The 25,350-nt window shown below is 48.0% G+C and overlaps 1 protein-coding gene and 1 long non-coding RNA gene across 2 annotated transcripts in view; both read left to right on the top strand.

Moving 5' to 3' along the window:
- Positions 1 to 25,350, top strand: part of LOC128566842 (uncharacterized) — a 51,958-nt gene that overhangs the window by 5,470 nt on the left and 21,138 nt on the right. The window lies entirely within an intron of this gene.
- Positions 4,689 to 8,564, top strand: SOX1 (SRY-box transcription factor 1). Its single transcript, XM_053563917.1, has one exon. The coding sequence runs from the start codon at positions 5,415 to 5,417 to the stop codon at positions 6,585 to 6,587; it is 1,173 nt and encodes a 390-aa protein (XP_053419892.1). The 5' UTR covers positions 4,689 to 5,414; the 3' UTR covers positions 6,588 to 8,564.

Here is a 25,350-nt window from a genome sequence, read left to right as displayed (position 1 = left end):
CTGCTCGACTGGGAACGTTCGGGTCCCCACACTAACCGCTGGGAAGAGGTCTTGGTTACTTTCCAGAGGAAGGATTTCACTGACCCTTTCCCCCACAGATGCCACTGGACCAGTTCCCCAAACCAGGACGCGTTCTTAGGTCGCAGGAAAGGACTGTGTGCTTACACACTGGGAGCGAATGCGCGGCCCTGCTCTGCTGAGTCTCTCAGGCACAGGGGTTGCTCCAAGTTCCCTACCTGCGAGTGGTTTTTTCTCTTCTCCTCCCACGCACCCCCTTTACCTTGACTGGGTTTATTTTAATTTATATTCTTTGAAAGCAAAAAGCAATCAACACCAACAAAAAAACTTTACAGCTACTTTGGCTCCTTTCACATTGTTTCAGAACAGCGGAGCCCAGTTAGCCCGGGCGCAGAGGAAGGACCCAGCAGAGACTAGCGCTCTCCAACAGCCGTAACCCGTGCGCCCTGGAGCGCAACGACCCCAACGCGCTCCCAGCCCTGGAAAAGGCCTCTGGCTATAGGAGCAGGCCAGGGACGCCGGGCGGCAGAGGGCCGAGGGTCCCCGAGTCTCCGCGAGGGCGGCGGCGGCCAGCAGACGGCGATCGCGACCCGCTCCACGCACGGTCAGCGCAGACGCGCCGCGGGCCTCGGCTGGAGCCCAGAGCCAGGGCCTGCGCCCTCTAAGATTCTCGCCTCTTAGAGCTGGAAAAAGAAACCCGGCCCCTGCGCCACGCCCCTCTCCGCCACCTCCCGGGCGGCCCTAGCCCGGCCTTGCGCGGTCCCCTCCAGAAACGCGCGCTCTCCTCCCACCTCGCGCTCCAGCTGCGCCTTCCGTTGGCCACGGTGACCTCGAACGGATCTTCCTCTCTCCCGCGCTTTCCTTGCCTACTTCTTCAGACTCCTCTTTCTGTCTCAGAATTTCCTGCCAGAAACTGCCTGCTCCCTCACTAGTCGCCTCCCTTTCACCGTGGTGTCCACCTTGAGGCGCCGCCTGAGCCCGGAAGGCTGCTCCCCGGAGGTCCTGGGAGGCGCCCCTACGCGGCCTCGTGCAGGCCCATGAAGCTGCTGGACCTAACCTGTGGAAGGGCAACAGGTCGTGGTCTGGCCACATCTCGGGGAACCGTGTCACCTGGACAGACGGTCTAAGCTAGAGCAAGGGAAGACAGGAGGAGTTCGTGTTCTCTGTCCCCCAGAACGTGTCCAGTCTCCTTGCTTGGAGCTTGAGAACTGAGAGTGGCCTGGAAGGTCCATCTCCGGGTGCCTGAAAGCCAGCTTTCACCTAAAGGGGCTGGGAATTCCATCCACAGGGGACTCTCTCTGCTTCTGAGATGTGTCTCGAGCATAATCATGGGGGTGGAGGGAATAAATTAACCGTTTTAGTTACTCCACATTTGCAGTTTAATCTAGAGGTGTTATACATAAAACTCATGATTCAGTTTTTTGAAAGCCAACAATTCCTGTAGTATGGCTTAAATCTATCACATATGGAGGCATGTGCATGCATGATGTGTGTGTATCCACACTTACACATGTGCATCCGTGTGTGAATGTAATTCCTTCTACTGGTGGCTTGGATCTGGGTTTTCCTTGAGGATAATGGCCGCAGGTTAAATAAAACAACAAAATACATCTTTATCCACATTTCAAAGTTGATGTTCTCGATGGCTTTTTTTTTTTTAGCAACGAGGCACAAGGAAATTTCTGAGTTGCTAAAGAAAATATTTGGTCAATCAGCAATGAAAGTAATCCTTAGTCTGGGGCTCTAGACTTTCTCTGACATTCCTTGAAAATGGGGATATGAGTCTTCAAATCCTCAAGAATCTAGACTTCCAGGAAAGTAACCAGCTTGAAGGAGGCCTCTGCCAAGAGAAGTGGGGAAGGAGGTACTTTTCAAACTGGTTTTGGGCAGTTTTCTCTCTTTTTAAAGAGTCACTGCCGAGAGAGGTTAGAAGGAGCAGAACACTGAGGCTCCCAGAAGCCACAGCCCACACAGAACTAACATGGCTGCTCAGGCCCGAGCCAGGCCAGAGGGCACAGGGGGCTGGCCTGAGGCGCCCTGCCACTGCCAATCATCTATTACCTGGCAACAAGTTGCAGCGACAGCTCAGGTTTAATACCTGTGCAGGTGGGCATACGCTATGAGCGTGCACCTGCTTGGGCCCAAGAAACATCTCACTAAAAAGGGCTTTGGGGAGTGGCCTGAATGCTGAGCACTAACGTGATCTCATACAATGCTACACCACTTGCCTCCTATTTAGATGCTCTGAAAAACAAGGGTAATGTCGTATTTGGAAACAATTTTCAGGACTATGGTAGAGAGAAACTAGACCATTTCAAAGTCAGCTATCCAAGTTCCCCAAAGCATAAAGCATTCCTGTGAAGCACGCTGGAGTGCAGGGTGTTTATAAAATAAATGGCCCCATTGATATGGAAAATAATGTGCCAAGCCTGATTCATACAAAGCATTTTCAGGGGGTCTTAAGCTATTTAGTTTAAAATCTAAATTGAAAAGCATAGGAAAGAAATCTTTCAAGTGCTAAGTGGATAATATACTTTATAATTTGTAAACCATTTCCTTTATTTCAGTCTTGCTGACTTTCCCCAATACACTGGCTCTCGCTGCACACCCATCACCTCCCAAATTATCAAAGAAAACTGGGCCTATAGCATTCCTAAACAATATTCTTGTTCCTTTTTTTGTTCATTCACAATGTAACCGGTATTTGTAGGTAGCGCGTGAAGCAGATCAAAAGATTTAACAAACTCAATTGGTGCAATAAGGTAGTTGAAAACCAAGTTTATAACCTGGATATTTGGTGAAAAATAAACATGAAATGATGTTTCCTTTTAATATAATTGCATATTATTTGATGAGTTTACTATTAAGTGCTGAATGGCCTGACATGAAAGCGGTTTAATCTGCAGAGATCAATTTGCTGTCGCACTGTACACCGCAGCAACCCTGCAATAAAAAAACCTACAGTAATAATCACAGTAATTGAGAGGAAGGAAAGCATTATTCCTGTACCTTGAACAAGCAATAGGATCAAGAAATCCACAACCTCAGAGTTTTTTAATAGAAAAAAAGAGGTGTCACATGTCCTCTGTCCAACACACTTAACCACCCTTACCACACCCTGGGTGTTACTGCCATGGGGATGTGAGCATTTCTACTGCGTGGTCAGCCACGTGGCGCTTGGTAAAGGCTCCCCTTTACCCATCCCCATCTCCTTAAAGCACCCTCAGCTCAGGGTGGACACAGGAGGAACACCTGGGCTCAAGGAGTTTTCTAGAAGTCTTCGGGCCACTTACATATGGCTCTGGTGGAAATGGGAGAGAGCACAATAGCATTGAGGTTGGGTTTGGCAACTTCTTGTGTCCCTAAGCAAAGACATTTTGAGGTTTAAAAATTACACAGCTACTTGGAGGCTGAGGCAGGAGGATTGCTTGAGTACAGGAGTTTGAGGTTGCTGTGAGCTATGATGATTCCAATGCACCCTACCCAGGGTGACCCATTGAGAAATAAAAAGTTAAAAGCCTCATAGAAATAAAAAGTTAAAAGAACTATAACAGCAGATGAATGCCTTGATCATTCTATGAACCCAGCCTTGCCTTTGCATAATGCAGGAAATGGCATCTGTGGCCTGGTCATGAGGCCCCACCTTTCCGTTCGGTTTCTGGTGGGCCCCGCGCGTTCACACAGTTTTCCCAGTTTTTAGGCAACAGCTTGTGGAAGATTAGCTCCAGAAAAGCGTGGGCTAGATCATTCTTTTGCGATTTCAACAAACTTTTTCAAGTGCTGTCGAGTAACTATTCGAGATAGATCTTGGTTTCAGCCTTCCTAGAAATTCCTTTTCAAGAGTAGGAAGCCGGGTTGGGAAGAGAACGCGACTGGAACTCCCAGGCCCATTAATCCCACCCCCCAGAGTGCAGGGCTGGCGGTGGAGGAAGCTGTGGAGCCAGGCCCGACACAACTGCTCCCGCGATGCGGGAATTCTGGGGCACGGGCTGTGCAGGCCTTGGCTGCGAGGGGGCACTGCAGAACTTCACTACTTGCGGCGCAGCGGGAAAGAGGGGGGAGGACTGGGCTTCCCGATCCTGGCGGGAGAAACCTCAGGTTATGGCCCGCGGACCTTGTCCTCTGTGTCCAGGGGAACGTCCCTCCTTTTCAGCACCCCGAGCAAAAGACGACGTCCCGGCCTCCATCTCCAACTTTCCCTCCTCTCCAGGCGCAGAGTTGGCTGGTGGAGACACAGTAAGAGCTAGGTCTTCCTGCGCTCGTTTAACACAGCCCGGGGCTGTATTCTCTACCCCCAGACCCCGGCGATTCTTTCTTGGTCTTAGGTTTTAAACTCAAGCCTTAATGATTCCGAGCGCGCGGGCGGAGAGAAGCTAGGAGGGCGAGTTCGGGGTTCGCCGCCACCTCCGCCGGCGCGCGCGCTCAGGAAGCGGGGTGGCTGTGTCTCCCCCCGCCCTCCCCGGCCTCCTCCCCCCCTCCTTCCTGCCCCTGCTCCCCTCGCCTTCCTCCCCTCCTCCCTGCTCTGCCGCCCGCGCCCAGTGTATCTACTCCCTCCCCACGTCACTCGCCAGCGCGCCATGCAAATCACCGCCGCCGCCGGCTCCCATTGGCCGCGGCGCGCTCATTTAACGGCAGCCCGGGCCCGGCGTATGGCTGCTGGGCCCCGCGCGCCGCCGGCCCCGCGTGCGCCTCCGCTCCGAGCGCAGGGCTCCGGGCAGGCAGCAGGCAGCCAGTCCCGGCCTCGGCGGCCCCGGCTCTCTGGGCCTCTCCGCCCGCCCGTGCCCCTTCCGCTGTCCTTGGCCCCCCTCCCTGGCTGCAGCTCCATCGCCCGCTCCGGGCCCCCTACCACTTCCCCCTCGGCAACTGGCTCCCCCCGAGCGCCCAGGACCAGCACATGCCCAGCGCACGCGGCGCGCCGCCCTGCTAGAAGTTACAGCCCCAGAGTTGGAGGCCGCTGAGGACCCAGCACGGGAAGAAGGAGGTAGCGCGCGGCGGCGGTCGGCGCAGAGGAGACGGCAAACCCCGGGCCGGGCCCAGCGCACCGCTCTGGCCCGGAAAGTGGAACCGCAACTTGATCACTACTGCACCTGTTTGTACCTCTCCGCCGAGGGCGACTGGGCTGTGGTGGCGGCGAAGACCGCGACCCTGGCCGTCGGCCTCTTTGGCAAGTGGTTTGTGCATGAGGAGGAACTTTACACCTGACAGCCTGACCAGCACTGAGGGCGCGCGTTTTTGCTTCTTTTTTTGCTGTTGTTGCCTCCACCGCCCTCCCATCTTCTTTCTGCTCTAGGAACCCCCCCCGTCTCCCTGCGTCTGAACTCTTCTCCATCACCCTCACCTGGCCGTCTGTGCTCCAGGCTCTCCTCGTGGTGCCAGTGAACCCGCGAGCCGCCCCGATGTACAGCATGATGATGGAGACCGACCTACACTCGCCCGGGGGGACCCAGGCCCCCACGAACCTCTCGGGCCCGGCCGGGGCGGGCGGCGGAGGCGGAGGGGGCGGCGGCGGGGGCGGCGGCGGCGCGAGCGCCAAGGCCAACCAGGACCGGGTCAAGCGGCCCATGAACGCTTTCATGGTGTGGTCTCGCGGGCAGCGGCGCAAGATGGCCCAGGAGAACCCCAAGATGCACAACTCCGAGATCAGCAAGCGGCTGGGGGCCGAATGGAAGGTCATGTCCGAGGCCGAGAAGCGGCCATTCATCGACGAGGCCAAGCGGCTCCGCGCGCTGCACATGAAGGAGCACCCGGATTACAAGTACCGGCCGCGCCGCAAGACCAAGACGCTGCTCAAGAAGGACAAGTACTCGCTGGCGGGCGGGCTCCTCGCAGCCGGCGCGGGAGGCGGCGGCGCGGCCGTGGCCATGGGCGTGGGCGTGGGCGCGGCGGCCGTGGGCCAGCGCCTCGAAAGCCCGGGTGGCGCCGCGGGCGGCGGCTACGCGCACGTCAACGGCTGGGCGAACGGTGCCTACCCCGGCTCGGTGGCGGCGGCCGCGGCGGCCGCGGCCATGATGCAAGAGGCGCAGCTGGCCTACGGGCAGCACCCTGGCGCGGGCGGCGCGCACCCGCACGCGCACCCTGCGCACCCTCATCCGCACCACCCGCACGCGCACCCGCACAACCCGCAGCCCATGCACCGCTATGACATGGGCGCCCTGCAGTACAGCCCCATTTCCAACTCGCAAGGCTACATGAGCGCGTCGCCCTCGGGCTACGGCGGCCTCCCCTACGGCGCTGCGGCCGCTGCAGCCGCTGCCGCGGGCGGCGCCCACCAGAACTCGGCTGTGGCAGCGGCGGCGGCGGCAGCGGCCGCGTCGTCGGGGGCCCTGGGCGCGCTGGGTTCGCTGGTCAAGTCGGAGCCCAGCGGCAGCCCGCCAGCCCCGGCGCACTCGCGGGCGCCGTGTCCTGGGGACCTGCGGGAGATGATCAGCATGTACTTGCCCGCCGGCGAGGGTGGCGACCCGGCCGCGGCGGCGGCGGCTGCGGCTCAGAGCCGGCTGCACTCGCTTCCGCAGCACTACCAGGGCGCGGGCGCGGGCGTCAACGGCACGGTGCCCCTGACGCATATCTAGCGCCGCCGGGGACACTTCGGTCACCGCTGAGCTCTCGGCCCGCACTGGGGCTTCCGCCGGACCCGGCGTGGCCTTGCTTTTGTACAGACTTGTCCACGTTCTTGTAAAATGAAAACGCTGGAGACGGACACCAAGTGACACATCCCCCCGCTCACCTTTCCAGGAATTCCTGGTGCCACAGGCTCTGACACAAGGCTTGCATTTTAGACTGGACTTGGGCGTTTTATTGAGACTTTTTGTACAGTATTTATCATCCACGGAGGAGGAGACAAAAGGACAAAAAAAAAAAAAAGAACCAAGCGAGGGAGCGATGCCAACTTTTGTATGTCGGCCGGCGCGCTTTCATCCCTGGCTGCGTGGGTTACCCCAGACCAGTAAGGGGAGCTGGTCCAATTTGTTTAAATGTAGTAGGCAGTTCCAAACATCACCAAGGTTTTTGTAGTTGCTACCGCGCTTTCGGGTTGGTTTGTTAATTTATACAAAGAGGTTACCACCACCACCACCACCCTTCAGGTGGCAGAGTTATATTCTGGGTTTTGTAAAACTTTCTGTATCTCAGCATTTCCTTTTTTTTTTTTTTTTTTTTTTTGGTTTTGTATTATTTCTTGTAAATGCATTGTGAAATTTTATTTTAGGCCTTGCAGTGCGGGGAGGAGGAGTCAGATTATGTACATAGTTTCCCAAAAAAAGCCTTTCTTCTAAAAAATGAAAGAATCCCCCCAACATTGTCTTGAATTTTTTTTTTTAGTCAATAAATTTAAGAGAGGAAAAGCCCACTTTCTCCCATAAACTTGAAACGTGCTAATTTTATACGCACGTTTTTGAGTTCAGAGTACAATTAGTAACTCTGTAGGAGCAGGAAGAAATTATCAGCATGGAAGAAGGATGGGGCCCCAGGAGTCTGGGGGTGGGTTTCATGGAGCTTTATTCAATGGAAGGAAAGTCTAAGTTAAAAATCTATAAATTATTGTGTAGAGCTAAGGCGTTAATGTGGAATGAGGAATAATTACAAAAATAACTTCTTATGGTCTGGCCTGGAATGGCTGGGCAAGGCCGGGTTTGGGTTTCCCTGCAGCAAGCTTTGCCCTCCACCCTGCCTGGCATCTGCAGGGCATTTTGGTCCGGAGGAGGAAAGGAAGACCCCATGGTGGAAGCAGGCCAAGGATTGGGGCAAAGACTGTGGGGGCCCCCAATTCCTCAGCAATTAAGGTTGCCAGCAGAATTTATTTGAAAATTGTTCAAAGAATCACACTTTGCTGAACCAAAATGTGTGGCAGCTGAGCCCCCATCATGCTTCTGCCTCCTTCTCTTTGGGAACTGGGCAAACTAATTTTGCTAGATTTTCTGTCTCACGCAAAAAAGTATCCACGGCCCTCCTTCCCCCACGTGAACTGGGATGCAAGTTGCTAACAGATGTGAACGAAAAAATGCCGTGTTTATTATTCCTTACGAGATCTTGAGGTTGTTTGATGCTTTAAATTTTTTAATTATATTTTTTTCTAGGTGTTTATTGGTACATTGCAGTTTTTCTGAAATTTAAAGTTTTCTGTAAAACTTTGTCTTCAAGTAATCTGACAGCATTAAATATTGCATTTAAAAGTTATCCTGTAGCAAATACATTTTGCAATTAATCATGATGTTAAGATGAAATTATATTTTTGGAAAAAAAAAAAAACTCTGTAAGTCCAGCTTGAAATATGTTGATTTCTGCAGCCTTAGGCTTCTCCCCTCTGCTCAGCCTCTGTTCTGGTCCTGGAATGAGCGTGGACTATCCGTCCAAAAGTGGGCCTGAGCCATCAGTTTAATGAGAACCAAATTCAGCCTGCATTTGAGAATAGCTTTAAGTATAATGCTAATCTGACGGTTGATATGTGTAATTTTTTTGGAATCATTTTGATAATTTTGCTTAAACCACTCATTCGTTAAAGTGATAGCAAAATATCCAAGAATAATGTCCACTGCTTTCTAACAAGATAATAAAAGTCCCCCATCTTTTCTTTTTCTTCATTTTATTTTTCCTTTGAGCAATCTGATGCTTTGTGAAACGGTTACTTCTAAGAATGTGTGCAAAGGGATTGCTGATCGGGACAACACTTGGAATGGTGTGGCAACAAGTGCCACTCCAATGCCCTCTAGGAGAAACTTCTGGAAATTCCATAGAGCTCTGTGAACTCACCAGGAGCTTCCAGAGCCATGCTCACTCTGAAATGTCCAGACTTGAAGAATTCTCTCTACTGCCCACTCTCAGCCTGTGACCCACCTCACCCATCTGTGTGCTAGGCTTTCTGGGTCCAGCTATTGGCACCTAAATCTGGGCTATTCACACATGTTAATAACTTGGGGGCTCTCTTAAAACAACGAGTTTTGCCAGTGTGCCTAGGACACTGGGCAAAGCTGTGGGTTGCTCTCCACGGGGCGGAGTTACAGTTTGGCAATTCCTGCGCCCACAATCAATGCCAGTGCTCCAACCATCTTATTTTCTTTCTGTTGATTAGAATGACACAGAAGAAGCATATAAATTCTTTTTTCTTTTGAAGCATATAAATTCTTTAACGACTCAATTTGAAAGCAACACGGGAGGGGAGGAAAAGAGATTAGTTGGGATTTGTCTCAGGATTGAGATCCTATCCTTGTGTCTCCAATTTAAATTACTGGAGAAACTATTGCTCTAGGGCTGGGTATTTCACGCCACTGGAATCCGTCTGTCCAGCTGCTGCGCACAGTACTCGGCCAGACGCCTGGAGCACGGTCGTTATTATACTACGGCTGCGTTCGCTCTCCAGACCCCAGGGTGGTGTTCAGAGAGCCAGACGGGACCTCGCGAGGCCTGCAGCAAAGTTCGCGGAGTCTGACTCCTTCACACGTCTGCGCTCTGGGCCCAGCCCGGACTTCTCCACACGGGGTGCGGTGGTTGGTCTGCTTGGTGGTTTTTAGTTCGGTTTGATTTCCTTTCGTTTGATTTTAACCTTGTTTTGTTTTGGTTTTCACCCCGCTGGCCCCTTTGTTGTCTTTAAGACTTTGACACCCTCCTCGCCAAGGAAACCCACTGGCAGCTGGATGGAACGAATTACTTTGGAAGGAGAGTTTCGCTCACCGCCGCCTGACGTGCAGATGGGTGTCGGGATCGTGAGTGATAGGTCTATTAAAGTCGTGCGTGTGGGAGAAGAATCGCTCATCTCCACGCATTCTAAGACTGGGCACCGCAGATTTCTGTCTCCAGAAAATTTCGGTTAATTCAAGGACTTCATCCTAGACGGTCCGGGTCCGGCCCCGCGGAGTGCCCCCCAGGTTTAGCCGCAGCCCGCACCCTCCTCCACCCCCATCCCCAACGCGTCCGCAGCCTGAGACTGCAGAAGTGTCACAACAGAATTTAATCACGGGTTTGATTCCTTGGAAACTTCTGGAAAGCAGACTTGGCCTTGGCGCAGCTCCCTTTCCAGAATAACTATTAGGCCGCATTGAAAGGCCGGGCCAGATGGGGAAGGATGAGGGGGGCGCGGGCCCACGAGGCGAGGAGCAGAAGTGGTACAGGAGCCCCCCTCTCCGGTCCTGCAGTGTGGGGGTGGCGGGTGGGCGGGCGCTGAGGCCCAGGCCGCGAGGTAGGGACACAGGGACCCTCACTCTCGCCCCCAGCTCCTGCTCTGTGCCCCGGCTCGGAACCGCCTCCCCGGGCTCTAAGGCGAGGCGGGGGCGTAGAGAGGAGCTGGTCCCGCCTCTCCCAGCGCCCGCCCTTCCTCTCCAGCTGCGCGCCCCCAGGACCCCGCAGGCCCGCCCCTGGATCCCTGCAGCCCAGGCCGGGGCCTGGGCACTCTCTCGCCCCCACTGCGCCTCGCCCCGCCGTCCTGTCCCAGCTGCCCTGCCCGGCTTCGGGCCCTGGTGGAGCACCACTCCTCAAGGCTTCCCTCTCGCCCTGCGTCCATCAACTTCACCTTCTTCACTCCCCACTCTCGCGCCCTTCCACTGCGACCCCAGGTCGATTTGCTTTTCGTTCACTTCCCTTTTTCCACCCTGGCCTTTGTCCGTCCCTCTCGCCCTGTGCTCCTCCAGCTCCCCGGCTCGGCCCCAGAACGCTGCGTCCCAGGGTGGAGGGGGGACCTGGCAGGTGCCTGATAGCAGCCGCGTCCGCGCGGGCTCCGGACTGGGGGTCTGGGGGGCCTGGGGACCTGGGGCGCTGTCCCGGAGCCCGCCTGGCTCGGGCCTGGCCTGGCCCTGGAGGCCAGGAGGGGTGTCCGCCGCCAGCGGGGAGTGGGGAGGGGGTGTCGGAGATTAAGATGACTGAAGCGAGAGACGAGGGCAGAGTGTTTTTCTGTTTAAGGAGAGCAGGATTAGCGAAGAGAAAGTCCTGACCCGGGGTCAGCAGCAAGTCAAACCCTTTTACAATCAGCCAGCGGAACAAGCGCGTCTCGGCTGGGCCGCAACAAGTGGCAGCTAAGAGAGGGGGAGGGGAGGCAGGGCTCGCCCCTGGCCAGTCCCCGGAGGGTGGCGGGGGAGGGGCGGGCGAGAGCCTCTGAACCGCGGGGACAGTCCCCGAGCTGGCGCCGAGGGGGCCGCAGCACAGGACCCTCCCCGGTGCTGGCGGGGCTTGGTGGTGCGGGACGCGCTGCCCAGCCAATGCCTTCTCCTTGGTAAACACCTGCATCGCCCTGTCCGCGAGGACGGAGATGCTCCGCGCTCTGCCGGGAGGTTCTGCCTTATAACCGCGAGCAATTTCCATAAGAAACGGAAAAATCAAAAGGCCGAGTCTGCGCGTTTTCCCAGTGACTTCCTCTCTAGGCTCTGCAGGAAACCTCGCCTTATCTTAGATTCTTTGCAGCCCTTGATCTATGTTTTTGGGGGGCGTGTGTGACGCAGTCTTGGGGGGATAAGCTGCTGGGGCCGTTTGTCAGGAGCCCGCGGTCCCTCCTCACGCGCCCGGGCAAAGGAAGGAGCCTGGAGTTTGTGGGGAAGGTCAGAAGTGAGGTTTGGGACGAGGGAAGAAAGCAGATAAATTTGACTTCCTTAGAGGCAAGGTTGGGAATAGGAGCTGAAATAGCGCCCTGGAGAGTTTTAACAGACACGAAAAATGTATGAAAAACCCAAGTGATGCCTATGAGGACAAAGAAAAAACTTTTAATAATAAAAATAAAAAGAACAGAATTGCCATATTTCCTTTTGATTTGACTTTTCACTTGTGGACGGGAAGACACCATCAGAGAGAGCAGTTTTTGAAGGAGAATGAGCTGAGGTCTCCGTGGCTTGTCCTGGATGACGTCGGTGGGCTGTGCTGGAAAATGGGTTCTGGGTTCAAAATCAAACAACAGAAAGCTGCTTGGCAAGACTCTCCGTGTGACCTACCTGGGAAAATGTGTCTGTGGCAGAAACGCTGGACCTTGTGAGTCATTCTTAACGCCCTACAGGCGGCTGGGAAGGATTTAATTGCCCTCTGCCACTTCAGAACCACCATGTGGGTCCATAAAAGATGTTGTTTGTGAGGAGCACCAGGTCATCACATGCAAAGCCTGGAAATAGTCAGCCAGTCAAATCAGTGGAAAAAATCAGCTTTTGTTAGATTTTGCAGTTTCAGGAATTAGGCATTCACTGCAGAGCTGCAGTTTTGAGAAATTGCAGTGTCAGGCGTGTTCCCAATGGGGAAATATTGTGAGTGTGGAGGAACGTAAGACTGGGTCTGACAATGGGGAAACTGACAAGAGTCATCACCCAGACATTGTTTTCCCTCTGAGCACCCCGGAAATGCTAACTAGAGATGAGATTTAGTGGCAGCAATAGCTCTCTGTGAGTCCTCCACACTGGTGAGATACAAAAACAAAAGTCTTCAGCAGCTGAAGAACTGACCCAGGATTTCAGGCACTGAGTCCCGGGCTCCTAGGGCAGAGGTTCTCACAGGTGTGTGAAGCCCTGTGAACAGTGTGGGAGTGATATCAAATTCAATCTGGAAAAACGCTGCGCGGAGGCCAACTTGTCTTTTTATCTCTAAGTAACAGAGTAGGAGGAGATCTAGGTGAGCATGTTTTAAAAGTAAGAAAGGATTTAGCAACCTCATTCTTTAAGCAATTCAACGTAGAGGGGGAAATTCCAGCAAGTGGAGAGCCTGGACTTCAGCAGTGACAGTGTCCATGTGCAGAAGCAGGAGCCCCATGTGTTGCGTTCCAGCTGAAGAGGGAAGTTTATCCCTGTGGAAACTGGCCACGTGTCACCCTTGTCAGTGGCGCTGATCACAGGCAACTGTGTGTCCTTGGGCGAATGCCCTTACCTCTGAGTCTGCTGCTTGAGATGGAAAACAGAAATGATAAAACCAGCAGCACAGGGACGCATGGTCCAAGGTGCACATGGCACCTCACAAATAATGAAGCCCTCGAGAACTGGGGGCGGGGGGGAGACCACAGGAGGAACTGGACACAAAGTGTCAAATTTGGCCTAGGTAGGAAACAATGGTAATTATACAAACCACACCCTGCCCCTTCTTTGGTGTTAGTGATGATTTCTCATTGAAGTTACTTGGCAATTACCATGTTCATTCTTTCCTCTGCTTAACCAACTCTTGTTATAAGTACATTATATGTCCAGGTTATTCTAGAAGGATGTGATATGTGTCCAGCCTGTTACCAGGCGCCAGGAATGTAAGAATTGTCCGACAAGCCCCTCCATCTGGTGGGTGCAGCCCAATTGTCACACAGGAAGGTAGGACATCGAGGTCACAGTTGTGTGACAGAGATACAGGCCAGATGCTGCTCAAGTGTTCTTGCCAAATTTAGGGAAATCAGGGAAGGCTGTGCTGGGGCTGGAGACCTCCCCACGCTTCTAGCAAAACTCTGTGGGTAGGTCTCCTATGAGATGCCCACGCTGTCTCTGTTTTCTGTGTGGGTGGACGAAGCTTGCCACATGAACATCAGCAAAGTGCGTATGATAAAATAACTGCTTTGTTTTGAATGGATGGCTGCTTCCTCCAGATTGGTAGAGATTTTTCTCTGGGGTGTAGGCCTTTAGTGGCAGGATGCATGGGGTTACCAGCAGCACTGCTAACAAACTTGGATTCTCTGACCCAGAGCTGGCACTGGGGTTCTGCTGGGCCCCAGGGATCTGCCCTTTCTTAGGCATGTCCTAGGAGATTTTGAGGCAAATCCTGGGTGACACTTGGAAGACCTGTGTTAGGCGATGGGCCTGAGTGTGATTTGGTAAGTAGCTGCTGAAGCTGTGTCTAGATCATTTAAATGTGAATAGGAATTTATTATTTATAGAGTGCTCTCACTTAATTGTTCAAATTAGATGATTTTTGAAAAAAACTTAGTGAGAGAAGATACAATTTTTGAGTTGGATTGTTAGAATCTTGTGAATGGAAAAAAAGATGGACTGATTTACTGGTTTTATTTTCGACTTTCCAAATGGTTATTTTTTGACTGTAAACACATTTTGATTCTCCCAAAGAGCAGTCAATGTGGAACCCAGGAAGCAAACACCACACACATTTTTTTGTTTAAAGAATGGACTAAACAGAGTCATATATTTTGTCTTACCGATTTCTAATTTTACCAAACTGGTTTGTATTTACATAGACGAGGTCTGTACCACTCTTATGAATATAGTGTGAGCTAATTCCTGTCAACTAGTTGAATGATATTTTACCAGCATTTGGAAAGTTGGTGTACTAGCCCCACAAAATGACTAAGATGGTTTTGCCCCCAAAATCATAACTATAATAATCACAACTACAGACATGCTACTTAGCCACCAAGTTCCTTGATATTGTCATCTACAGAAAGGGGATGCCTTGTAAAGCGGTTTGATAAACTAGGGATTTCAAATACCTTTGAGAGGAAGAGGTCGTGCATATAGAGGGCTCTACCATCATGAACAGAATAAACTATCTTATATCAACAGTACTTTATCTACAAAGCATTTAATTCAGCATTGTGGAAGTTACTACGGCTGCCCATCATAGTAAAGACGGCATTCATCACATTTATGGATCCAAGTTTAAAGTGCGCTTGCAGAAGAACTCATTATCTGTTTGAACAGCATGTAAGAAAATAAATTTTAAATAAGAGCTAGACAAGTTCTTTAAAAATTTTAAAATATTCATTAAAATTATTATTTTCATCTTTCAAACTGAGAATACAACTAGAAATATATTCATGTTTTTCATCAATGCCATTGATAGAATTTAGATAACTAAATTATTCATTTGCTAAGGGATACCACATAAAATTCTTAAACTAATTAAACTAACACTTTTTTATTCCAAAATGAGTGTATTACCTGTAGTACCTATTTGCAGAAAAATAAAATTATATTTAAAGTCACAGCTCAAATTGAATCATATGTGTGCATTAAGACATGATATAAGCAAAACCAGACAACTTTAAGTCAATCTATGAACTGTAATTTCAGTATCAATTGGAATAGCTTACATTTTTATGTTTTTGAAACAGTTATGATGATACTAAGTTTGAGAAAAACAGGACATTTACAAAAACACTTTATGGTGAATTCTTCACTTTAGGACTTTTTTTTTTTTTTTTTTTAATTAACAGCCAAAATAAGGTGAACCCTTCGAGCCTGCTCTGTGGTGCATGGTGTGACCAGGGTGCTCCTCAGCCCTGGGCAGGACAGCTGTCCCTGGGTGGAGTCGTTTCTGAGGAAGCACATGGCAGGTACTTCCAACATCACCACACCTCCTTGAAAACAGCAACTGTGTCTACCTTGATTTTTTTTTTTTTTTTAATTTTAATTTCCAGCATCAACACAATTCTGGGCACTTAGTAGAGGAACAGTCAGTACTGAGCAAGTTGAATTTGCACAGCAGGGCTGCCATGTGGATCATGGGATCAAGGCAGGGAGAGGCTGCCCCCCTTGGTCAGTGGGAAGTTTCTTTGTCTTTTGAGGTCACAGAGTGGGATGGAGGACAGTGTACCCCGGGAACCTTCCCAGTAGCACCGTAAATGCCAGCACTTCTCAGCTGTCCTGTTTCTCATGGTCATTATGGGGGTAAAGGAAGCAGAGCTCAGTCCTGAGGGTTGATGCCCGGGGAAAGAAAATTTGTTGAATAGGCTCCTTCTGCTGGGTGGGGCATGAACTCGGCCCCTCAGGTGGCAGGAGAGCATGGGGTTCCAGCCCCGCAGGTGACTTGCAGGTTTGCATGATCCAAGCACTGGGACGCCCCAGCCCGGGTCCCACTCAGGGTTCCCCAGGGTGACTGCACTGTTCTGCACATCGTAGGTACCAGGAAGGCTTATGTATTGTGCTGTGTTGTGTTACATTGTGTTGTGCTGTGTTACATTGTGTTGTGCTGTGTTTGTTACATTGTGTTGTGTTATATTGTGTTGTGCTGAGGCGTGTAACATTGTGCTGTATTGTGTTATACTGTGTGTTGTGTTGTACTGTGTGTTGTGTTACATTGTGCTGAGCTGTGTTGTATTGTGTGTTTTGCTGAGCTGTGTTACGTTGTGCTGTGTGTTGTGCCGTGTTGCGTTGTGTTATATTGTGTTGTGTTGTACTGTGCTGAGCTGTGTTGTACTGAGTGTTGTGTTACATTGTGCTGTGCTGTGCTGTGTTGTACTGCGTGTTGTGCCGTGCTGTGTTGCATTGTGTTGTGTTGTGTTGTGTCATCCTGAGCTGTGTTGTACTGTGTGTTGTGTTGTACCGAGTGTTGTGCTGTGCTGTGCTGTGTTGTACTGTGTGTTGTGTTACATCGTGCTGTGCTGTGCTGTGCTGTGTACTGCGTGTTGTGCTGTGCTGGGTTACACTGCGTGTTGTGTTGTGCTGTGTTGTGTTGTACTGAGTGTTGTGTTACATTGTGCTGTGCTGTACTGTGTTGTACTGCGTGTTGTGCTGTGCTGGATTACACTGCCTGATATGCTGTGCTGGGTTACACTGCGTGTTGTGCCGTGCTGTGTTGCATTGTGTTATATTGTGTTGTGTTGTGTCGTCCTGAGCTGTGTTGTACTGTATGTTGTGTTGTACTGTGCTGTGCTATGTTGTACTGAGTGTTGTGCTGTGCTGGGTTACACTGCATGTTGTGCTGTGCTGTACCCTGTCACATACTAAGGCAGGATTTCCTTCTCAGCAGTGGAGGAGCAGAACCTCACCTGGAGCCCAGGTGGGGCAGCAGAGGCCACCCTGTCCCAACGAGCTGGCTTTGGGCCCTGCAAGCCCATGGATAGCCGTGGACACAAGCTGGAGCTGACCCACCTGCCCGTCTCCAGAAGCCAGACTCATCCTGCTTTGCACCATGCCCTGTTGCGTTGCATATTTGACCGTGTAACTTGCATATGTTTGAAATACATAACACTAGAAATTTATTTTTGATAATCCATACTGTATAGGAGGTGTATGTGACGCCTACCCTGGAGGTCACATGGCCCGTGTCAGCCTTGTCCCAGCTCCTGTGGTTTCCCAGACTGTGAGCTCAGAGACACCACCGAGGTAGCTTTAAAATTTTGAGGAAAACACAGTGATGCCAGGCATTCTTAGATGCCATGTCAACTATAGCTGGGGTACTTGGAAGTCCCCAGGTGGGTTTGCCGGCAGATCCCACTGGGAAGCCCATCCTGTCTGTCAGCCGAGCGACTCCGCCGGGAACAGCCGCACAGCCCTGAGCGGTGTCAGGCCCACCGGGCCCTGTGCAGAGGCCACCACGCTATGACGTGCACCGTCAGTAAGGAGTTATGGCTTTTTAAAGAAAGCAGACAAAAATTATTTTTCTTTCAATTTATGTGTGTTTAAAAATGCCTGCTAACTTATGAGGACAGAAATTAAGTTGCTTGAACATAGTTACTTAAACAGAACTGTTAGCCCTGTCTTTCAGCCTGACACTGAGGGTGTCCTAAAATTTTACACTGTTCAAGTTGGTATTGATTTTGTAGCCTATAGATTGATACAGAATTATTTATTCTTGCTTCTATTGTGTGTCTGTGCAAGTGCATCATTTAGTTTAACCAACAGCTTTGATACAATTTTATTTTTCTGCAAAATAGTTGCTGTAGGTGATACATTCATTTTAGAATATAAAGTGTTGGCTAATTATTTCAAGAATTTTATAAACTTCCCCATGGTGTGGATAATTTTGTTTGTTACTAACATTTCATAGTCAGTATTTAAAATTAAGAATACATTTCTAGTAGTAGTCTCAGTTTAGACTAAAACAAATGATTAATTTTAAAATATAAGCAAGACAACTTTCACATTAATATCTTACTGAGATTAAATTTGAATCTAACCAAATTTAAATCTATGCAACTTAGAGAGAATTAGAGATGCCAAGAGGCTAACACACACACTTGTGTGTCAAAGAATTGCTGCAATGTGTGTTTTGGTTGCAAATGTTCCTGCACCAGGATTTCTACTGTCTGTTTAAAAAAGATGCTTCACCTAATAGTTTTGATCATCAGCTAAGTTCAATAGGAACAATGCTGTTCCAGTTGTTTCCTTTTCTATTCTTTCTTTCCTTCCTTCTTTCCTTCTTTCTTTCTTTCTTTCTTTCTTTCTTTCTTTCTTTCTTTCTTTCTTTCTTTCTTTCTTTCTTTCTTTCCTTCTTTCCTTCCTTCCTTCCTTCCTTCCTTCCTTCCTTCCTTCCTTCCTTCTCTCCTTCCTTCCCTCCCTTCTTTTCTTTTCTTTTCTCTTTTCTTTTCTTTTCTTTTCTTTTCTTTCTTGGATTTCCTTCTCTCTATATAAACCACCTGGTGACAATGTCTGTAGTTCTGAACGTTGTGGGTCACATACAAGGAAAGTTTATGTAATAAAAGTAAAAACAACAATAGTACCAAAGATGTGTGGTAATGATAGAAGTGTCCAGTCCAGTGTGCAGAGGTGGCAGTTCAAAAAGTAGTAGGACAGGTCGTGACCAGTGGTTCATGCCTATAATCCCAGCACTTTGGGAGGCTGGGACAGGAGGGTTGCTTGAGGCCAGGAGTTTGAGATAAGCCTGAGCAAGATAGACCCCACCCACCCACCTTGCACCCCCATCCATCTCTACAGAAAATAATCCCAGCACTCTGGGAGGCCCAGGCAGGAGGATCACTTGAGCCCAGGAGTTTGAGGCTACGGTGAGCTATCATGATGCCACAGCCCTCTAGCCTGGACATCACAGTGAGTCCCTGTCTCAACACAAAAAACAAATATAAACAAAAAAACCCAAAACAAAAGAAAAAAAAGTAGAGGGTCAGTACTGAGTTACTTCTGTTATTTTTGATTAATCTTTTTTCCAAATAATTTTTTTTGTCTTCTGTGCTTATCAAACGCATACAAATATGAGGAAATGCTCCTCTGAAAGTGACAGTGCTCAGTCAGGTGCATTAAACTAGATTTTTCAAAAGCTTTCCATTGTTTTAAAATTCATTTTCTGAAAAACAGAAAAATAAACTGCAATTCATTTTCTTCTTTTTTGTCTTTTTGTTTGGCTGAATAAAGTTGAGGAAGACTAAGAAAAACACAGGGCAGTGGGGGCGAGGCATGCAGGTGAGAGCGGGAAGGCACCTTGCACTGGGACTGGCACTTGGTTGGACCCAATTTGAGCAGAGAGTGAAAGGCATCAGGCTTCATTACCTGTTCATAAGCAGGCTCTGTGGAAATGTGTGACATGGTTTTGGTTCTCGCTATAAAGGGGCCCTTCAATCAGTTCATTCCCATCCAAGTCAGAACTCTGGTGTAGCCACTTAACTGCAAATGTACTAGATAGGATTCAATATTTGGGGTGTATGCCTTAGTATCTGTCACAGGGACCAGACTGTAGGAACTAATCGAGAATTTAATTTAGGCAAAGAAATACGTGGAACATTAAGGAAATGATTAGAACAGAGTGTTACCTAGAAGCTAGAAGTAGATCTAAAGTAGAGGGAGTGAAGGATGAGTTCCACGGGGAAGACCAAATGTTAGAGAGACAAGATCTTGGTGACAAGGCCACCCTACCCCAGAGAGATGCTGCCTGTTGTTCGCTGCCTCTGGACTGAGCCCCAGCTGGAAGGCGTGGGGTAGAGGTTGAGAACAAATGCTGAGCACAGAGGCCACAGCCTCTGGGTGCACTTTCATAGGATTATTTTAATTAGGGACACTGGTCATCCTGCCTGTGCATTCCAAATAACTCCAAACTGCATTACTTTCTGGGGACTGCTGTAAAAACACTACTACAAGCTTGGGGGCTGAGAGAACAAAAATGCATTCTCTTGCAGTGCTGGAACAAAGCCCATGACCAGAGTGTCGGCAGGGATGGCCCCTTCCAGACCTGCTGGGTGAATCTGTCTCAGGCCTCTCCCCTGGCGCTGAGTGTTGCTGGCCACCCTGGGCAGCACACGCATCTCCCAGGCCTTTGCCCCATCCGGTCTCCCTGTGTGCAGGCTGGTGTCAGAATTTCCCTTTTTAAATAAAACAACAGTTGTTGGGTTAGGCTCGACTCTAACAACTTTGTCTTAACCTGGTCTTCTGCAAAGACTCTATTTCCACATAAGGGCACATCTGAGGGGCTGGGTTAGGGCTTCAGCATCCTTTTGGGAAACCCCACTCAAAGGGTGACTGATGATGACATTAATCAATTTTCTTGCCTAATAATTATTGCGCATTCGGAAGGGCCCGGTTCTGCTAGAAAATCAAGTAGTTTAGTCTGTGGCCTTTCCAAGATTCTAGCCATTCCTGAGATCAATTTATAAACAAGAGCTTTTAATCCATGTTACTACCAACCGTTACCTTCGAAAGACCCTGAACATGTTCTGGATCAGTTGTCCACATAGTGGCCCTGGGGAAGCTACAGGGCCAGAGGGGACGTACTTGGCCACCATAAGGCTTCATGTAGTGGCCACACTGGCTCGTGAAATCCACCCAGACAGCAAGCTGCCTCCATTGTGGGGGAAAGGAACTGAATGACTCCGGGGTGCCAGACTTTACCGCATTTTTCTTTTTAATTCAATTTATCTTGCTAAATTCAATGAATTTTGTAAACCACCTTCATTCCTTTGGAAGAATACAGTGTAAAAGAGATTAATTACTGCACAGTTCACACATATAATCTCATTTAATCCTCGCCACATCTCTGAGATACAAGTATTTTCTCTTTTTATAGAATTAAGAGACTAAGAGCGGCTAAGTCATCCACCAAAGGGCATGTTTCTAACGAGGAGAAAATTCAGGATAAAAATCTCAAGCTACCATATTCTCCCATTAATAATTAATATGAGATATGTGAACTAATTCAACAAGGCAGACAGTATCATAAGGCTTGTAAGGAAAATGTTAGTCCCCCCCACCCACATGGCAATTTTTCTCACACAGGTATCTCCATGTTTCTGATGTGTGTGTTTATATTGCCTGACTGAAGGCGTTACCTGCTCAGACCTCAGCGGAGATCACACAGCTGTCCTGCCCTTGCACATTCTGTCTTTCCAGGGACGTACATCACGGGTTTTGTAGAATCAATCCTCAGTGTTCAACTTATTTTGGCCATGGACACATCCTGTCCGTATCTGATTCTATTTCCATTCTTGAGAAAACTGTTTTGCCTAAAGTTTATGGTCTTCTTTTGTGAGAGGAGTTGTTATTCATTTACTTAGTTCTTTATGTTCCTAACACAAATTCTTCCCAAACTCTACATCAGCATTAGGGGACACTTTATTTTTTTTTAATTTATTTAATTTTCATATATATGTAAGTGTAATTTCACATTTATTCTTGCTGAATATTTTCAATATACATAGAATTGCCAGTTGATGTAGTTTGTTGTTGTTATTTTTGTTGTTGTTTCAGTTTTTGGCCGAGGCTGGGTATTAACCTGCCATCTCTGGCATAGGGGCCTGGCATCCTACTCCTTTGAGCCACAGGCACTGCCCCTAGGGACACTTTATTTATTTAGAGACAGAGTCTCACTTTTTGTTGCACTCAGTAGAGTGCTATACCGTCATAGCTCACAGCAACCTCACACTCTTTGGCTCAAGCAATCCTCCTGCCTCAGCCTACCAAGTAGCTGGGACTACAGGCACCCACCACAATCCTAGTTTTAGAGACAGGGTCTCCATCTTGCTCAGGCTGGTCTTGAACCTGTGAACTCAAGCAACTCATCCACCTAAGCCTCCCAAAGTGCTGGGATTATAGACACGAGCCACAGCACCCGGCCTCCAAGGGACACTTTTGAAAGTACCTTCTGTAAGGTTCAGTATAACAGGGATGGTATCAGCAGCATTTCTCTTTGGGCCCAGCCCTGCAGGGCCCTCTGCCCGCCTGCTCTAATTGAACTGGCTCCTCTCAGAATGCTGCACACCTGTCATCATGTCACCTCACTTTGCCTCTCTTCCAAGGGTCTTCCAGTGTCTAGATGCCACGTTTTTTTTTTCACTTTTGATTTCCTTTCTTTCTTTGGTAAGTTAAGTATTCTGAAAGGCTGTACAACATTAGAGTAATAGTTTAGCTAGGTATAGGATTCCAGGTAAGAAATACTTGGCACCCTCTATATAAATACACCCCTGAAATAATGAGGTACCCACCACCCTCGAAAGCTTCCGTCCTCTCTTTGAAACCCTCTCTCCTACCTTTCTCCCCCCACAGACAGCCACTGACATGCTTTTTGTCACTGTCGACTGGTTTGCTTTTCCTGGAATTTTATATAAAATCTTTTCTGTCTGGCTTCTTTCTCTTGGCACAGTGACTCTGAGGTAGTCCATATTCAGTGTGTATCAGCAGGGCACTGCTGTTATTGTCGGGGAGTCTTCTGCTGCGTGGATCTACAATCACATCTCCACCTGTGAAGGACGTGCATTTCCAATGTTCGGCTGTCAGGAATTTGTATGCAAGTCTTTGTATAGACAATCCTTTCATTTCTCTTGAGTCAAATAGCTAGGAATGGAGAGGCTGTGTAATATTATAGCTGTGTTTAACTTTATTTTTTTTGAGACAAAGTCTCACTTGTTGCCCTTGGTAGAGTGCCGTGGCATCACAGCTCATAGCAACCTCCAACTCTTGGGCTTAAGCAATTCTCTTGCTCCCAAGTAACTGGGACTACAGGAGCCTGCCACAACACCCAGCTATTTTTTTTGTTGCAGTTGTCATTGTTTAGCTGGCCTGGGCCGGATTCAAACCTGCCAACCTCAGTGTATGTGGCTGGCACTGTACCCACGGCTATAGGCGCCGAGCCAGGTGTGTTTAACTTTTTAAGAAATCTCAAAACTGTTTTTCAAAGTATTTGTACTATTTTATATTCCCACCCGCTGTGTGTGACAGTTCTGGTCCCTCCACATGCACCCCAACAATGGTGTTTCAATCGTAACCCTACCACCAGATGTGCAGCAGTGTTCCATTATGGTTTTAACTTACTTTTCCCTAACGACTAATTAAGTGGAACATCTTTTCACATGCTTATTAGCCACCCATATAGCTTCTTCGGTGAAATTGCTGTTCAAATTTTTTGCCCATTATTATTCCATTGGGTTTTGAGACTTTTTAATATATTCTGGATACAAGTCAGAAATCTGTTTTGCAAATACGTACTTTCTCAGTCTGTGGTCTGCCTGCTCAGCTTCTTAGCAATGTCTTTTGAAGAAGGAAAGTTTTAAACGTTGATGAAGTCTGGTTTATTGGTACCATCTTTCTTTTATAGCTTGTGCTTTTTGGGTTGTATTTAAGAACTCCTAAAATATTATCTGATGATTCCATCTGCAAATGTGCTATCTAATTCAATACCCATGAGCTACATGTAGCTACTTAAATTTGACATTTAATTCATTAAAGTTAAATAACGTAAGTAATGTCGTCAGTCACTAGTCACATGTTGAGTGCTCAGTAGTCCTATCCGCCCAGTGGATATTAGTAGTCCTATCCGCCCAGTGTTATCCGCCTCAGTAGTCCTATCCGCCCAGTGTTATCCTGCTCAGTAAACGCAGAGAATGTTTTTACTAATGAAAGTTCTATTGAAAAATGCTCTAACATTCTGTAGCGTTTAGCCCTCACATTTAGGGTTTTGCTGAATTTTGAAGTTGTTTGTGTGTATCATGAAATAAGGGTTAATTGTTTTGCATATTGTTACTCATCATTCTGTATCATTTTTAAAAAAGATTATCCTTTCCTCATAAAATTGCTTTGGTACCTTTGTCAAAAATCAGTTGACCATATACACGTGGGTTTCCGTCTGGACTCTGCTCTGCTGCGGCTGTTAGTGTATCACTGGGCCAACACCACACGCTCGTAATTAGGGTATCTTCACAGTAAGTGTTGAAAACAGGGAGTGTAAATCCTTTCTGTTCCTGTTTTTCAAAGTTGTTTTGGTTCTTTTATGTCTTTTGCATTTATATATGATTTTTTATAGGCTTGTTACTTCTAAAAAAAAACACCAAAAGGCTTCTGCAGTTTAATTGAAATTTCATGGAATCTATAGACAAATTTAGATAGCTTAACAATATTGAGTCTTCCAATCCATCAACATGTTGTACTACCTCTACTTATTCAAATCTTCCTTAATTTCACATAGTAACACTTTATAATTTTTGGTGCATAGATCTTGTACATTTTTTTGTCATACTCATTCCAAACTATTTTATTTTTAGATTTTGACATAGACAATTCTGACATCTGCAAATAAAGACCTTTTTCTTTCTTCCTTCCTATATTAGAAAGGAAGAAATTAAAGTTTTATATTAAATTTATAAAAACAGTTTTATAAAAACTTTTACATTAAAACTTTAAATTAATATATTCTTCTCTTATTGCACTGGCGAGTCCCTCCATTACGGTGTTGGAGAGGCGCATTCTCTCCTGTTCCTGATCTTGGGGGAATGTTCAGTGGCTCCCCACTAAGTGTAGTGTCAGCAGGCGGTAGTCCGTGCTCTCATGATTGCTGAGCCTCTACAGGTGAGCTCTTTTTTGTTTAGTTTCCTTTTTAAAAAATTTGATGTGTAGTCTTTTCTGTACAAGCTATTTTAAACTTTGCTTTCTCCCTATTCTTGATTTTTGAAACAGCAAGGTGACATGCATTGCTGTACATCTTTTTGCAATTATTATGGTGGAAATTTGGTGTACGCTTTAATCCCGAAAGCCATATCTTTCAATTCTGGGGAATTCCATGAATGGTTTCTTTAAAATTTCCTTCTCACTACTGTTCTCTGTTCTCCCTGGAATTCCGATTAATTAGAGGTCACAACTTCTGCATCATCCTCTGATTTTTCATATCTTTTTTCTTTTTATTTTCTCTTTCGCTATCTCTTTAGGTTCTGTTTCCTTAAAGTATTCCTAAAAGTTTCTCGCTTTTCTCTTTCATTTATTGCATTGATTTTTTTGTTCAGCAATCACATTCTTATATCCCAGGACTTATTTTGTTGTCTGAGTTTTTCTTTATGTCTTTTTGTTTTCGATATTAAGCTGATTTTATTTTATGAACTACATATCCTTCTAAATTTTCTTTTTTTTTCTTCCTGCTTGTTCCCAATGCTTTGGGCTTCTCCCAGGCCTTTGCCTGTTAGTTTTGGACCCAGCCTCACATGCGGAGGCTCTCCACAGATGCCTCGTTATTTTTTCCTGTTGGTTAATATTTCTGAGTGGGACATCAGAAGATGACTCCAAAGTTCTGGGAGGGGCTAACACCTAAGGGGCTTCCCTGTAGCCTGAAACTTGAATGTTTCATTGCAAGAATGTCCAAATGTCAGTTATCTATAGCTTTGTTATTTTTTTTTTAATTTCAGATTCTAACTTTGTTTCCTCTCTCTCTCTCTTCTTTTTGAATCTTTTTTGTTTCTCTAGAGAAAGCTTTACAACTGTCCACGAGCATTCTTGGAACTCGTGACTCAGTACAGCAGCTTTCCCG

This window comes from Nycticebus coucang, chromosome 15 (genome assembly GCF_027406575.1).
Source record: "Nycticebus coucang isolate mNycCou1 chromosome 15, mNycCou1.pri, whole genome shotgun sequence".
NCBI classification, from domain to species: Eukaryota; Metazoa; Chordata; class Mammalia; order Primates; family Lorisidae; genus Nycticebus; species Nycticebus coucang.
The sequence above is the reverse complement of the archived record's forward strand: the minus strand, read 5'-3'. Positions and strand labels throughout refer to the sequence as shown.

Excerpts from the sequence above, each read along its gene's own strand:
- SOX1 (XM_053563917.1), top strand. The coding sequence starts at position 5,415 with ATGTACAGCATGATGATGGAGACCGACCTACACTCGCCCGGGGGGACC.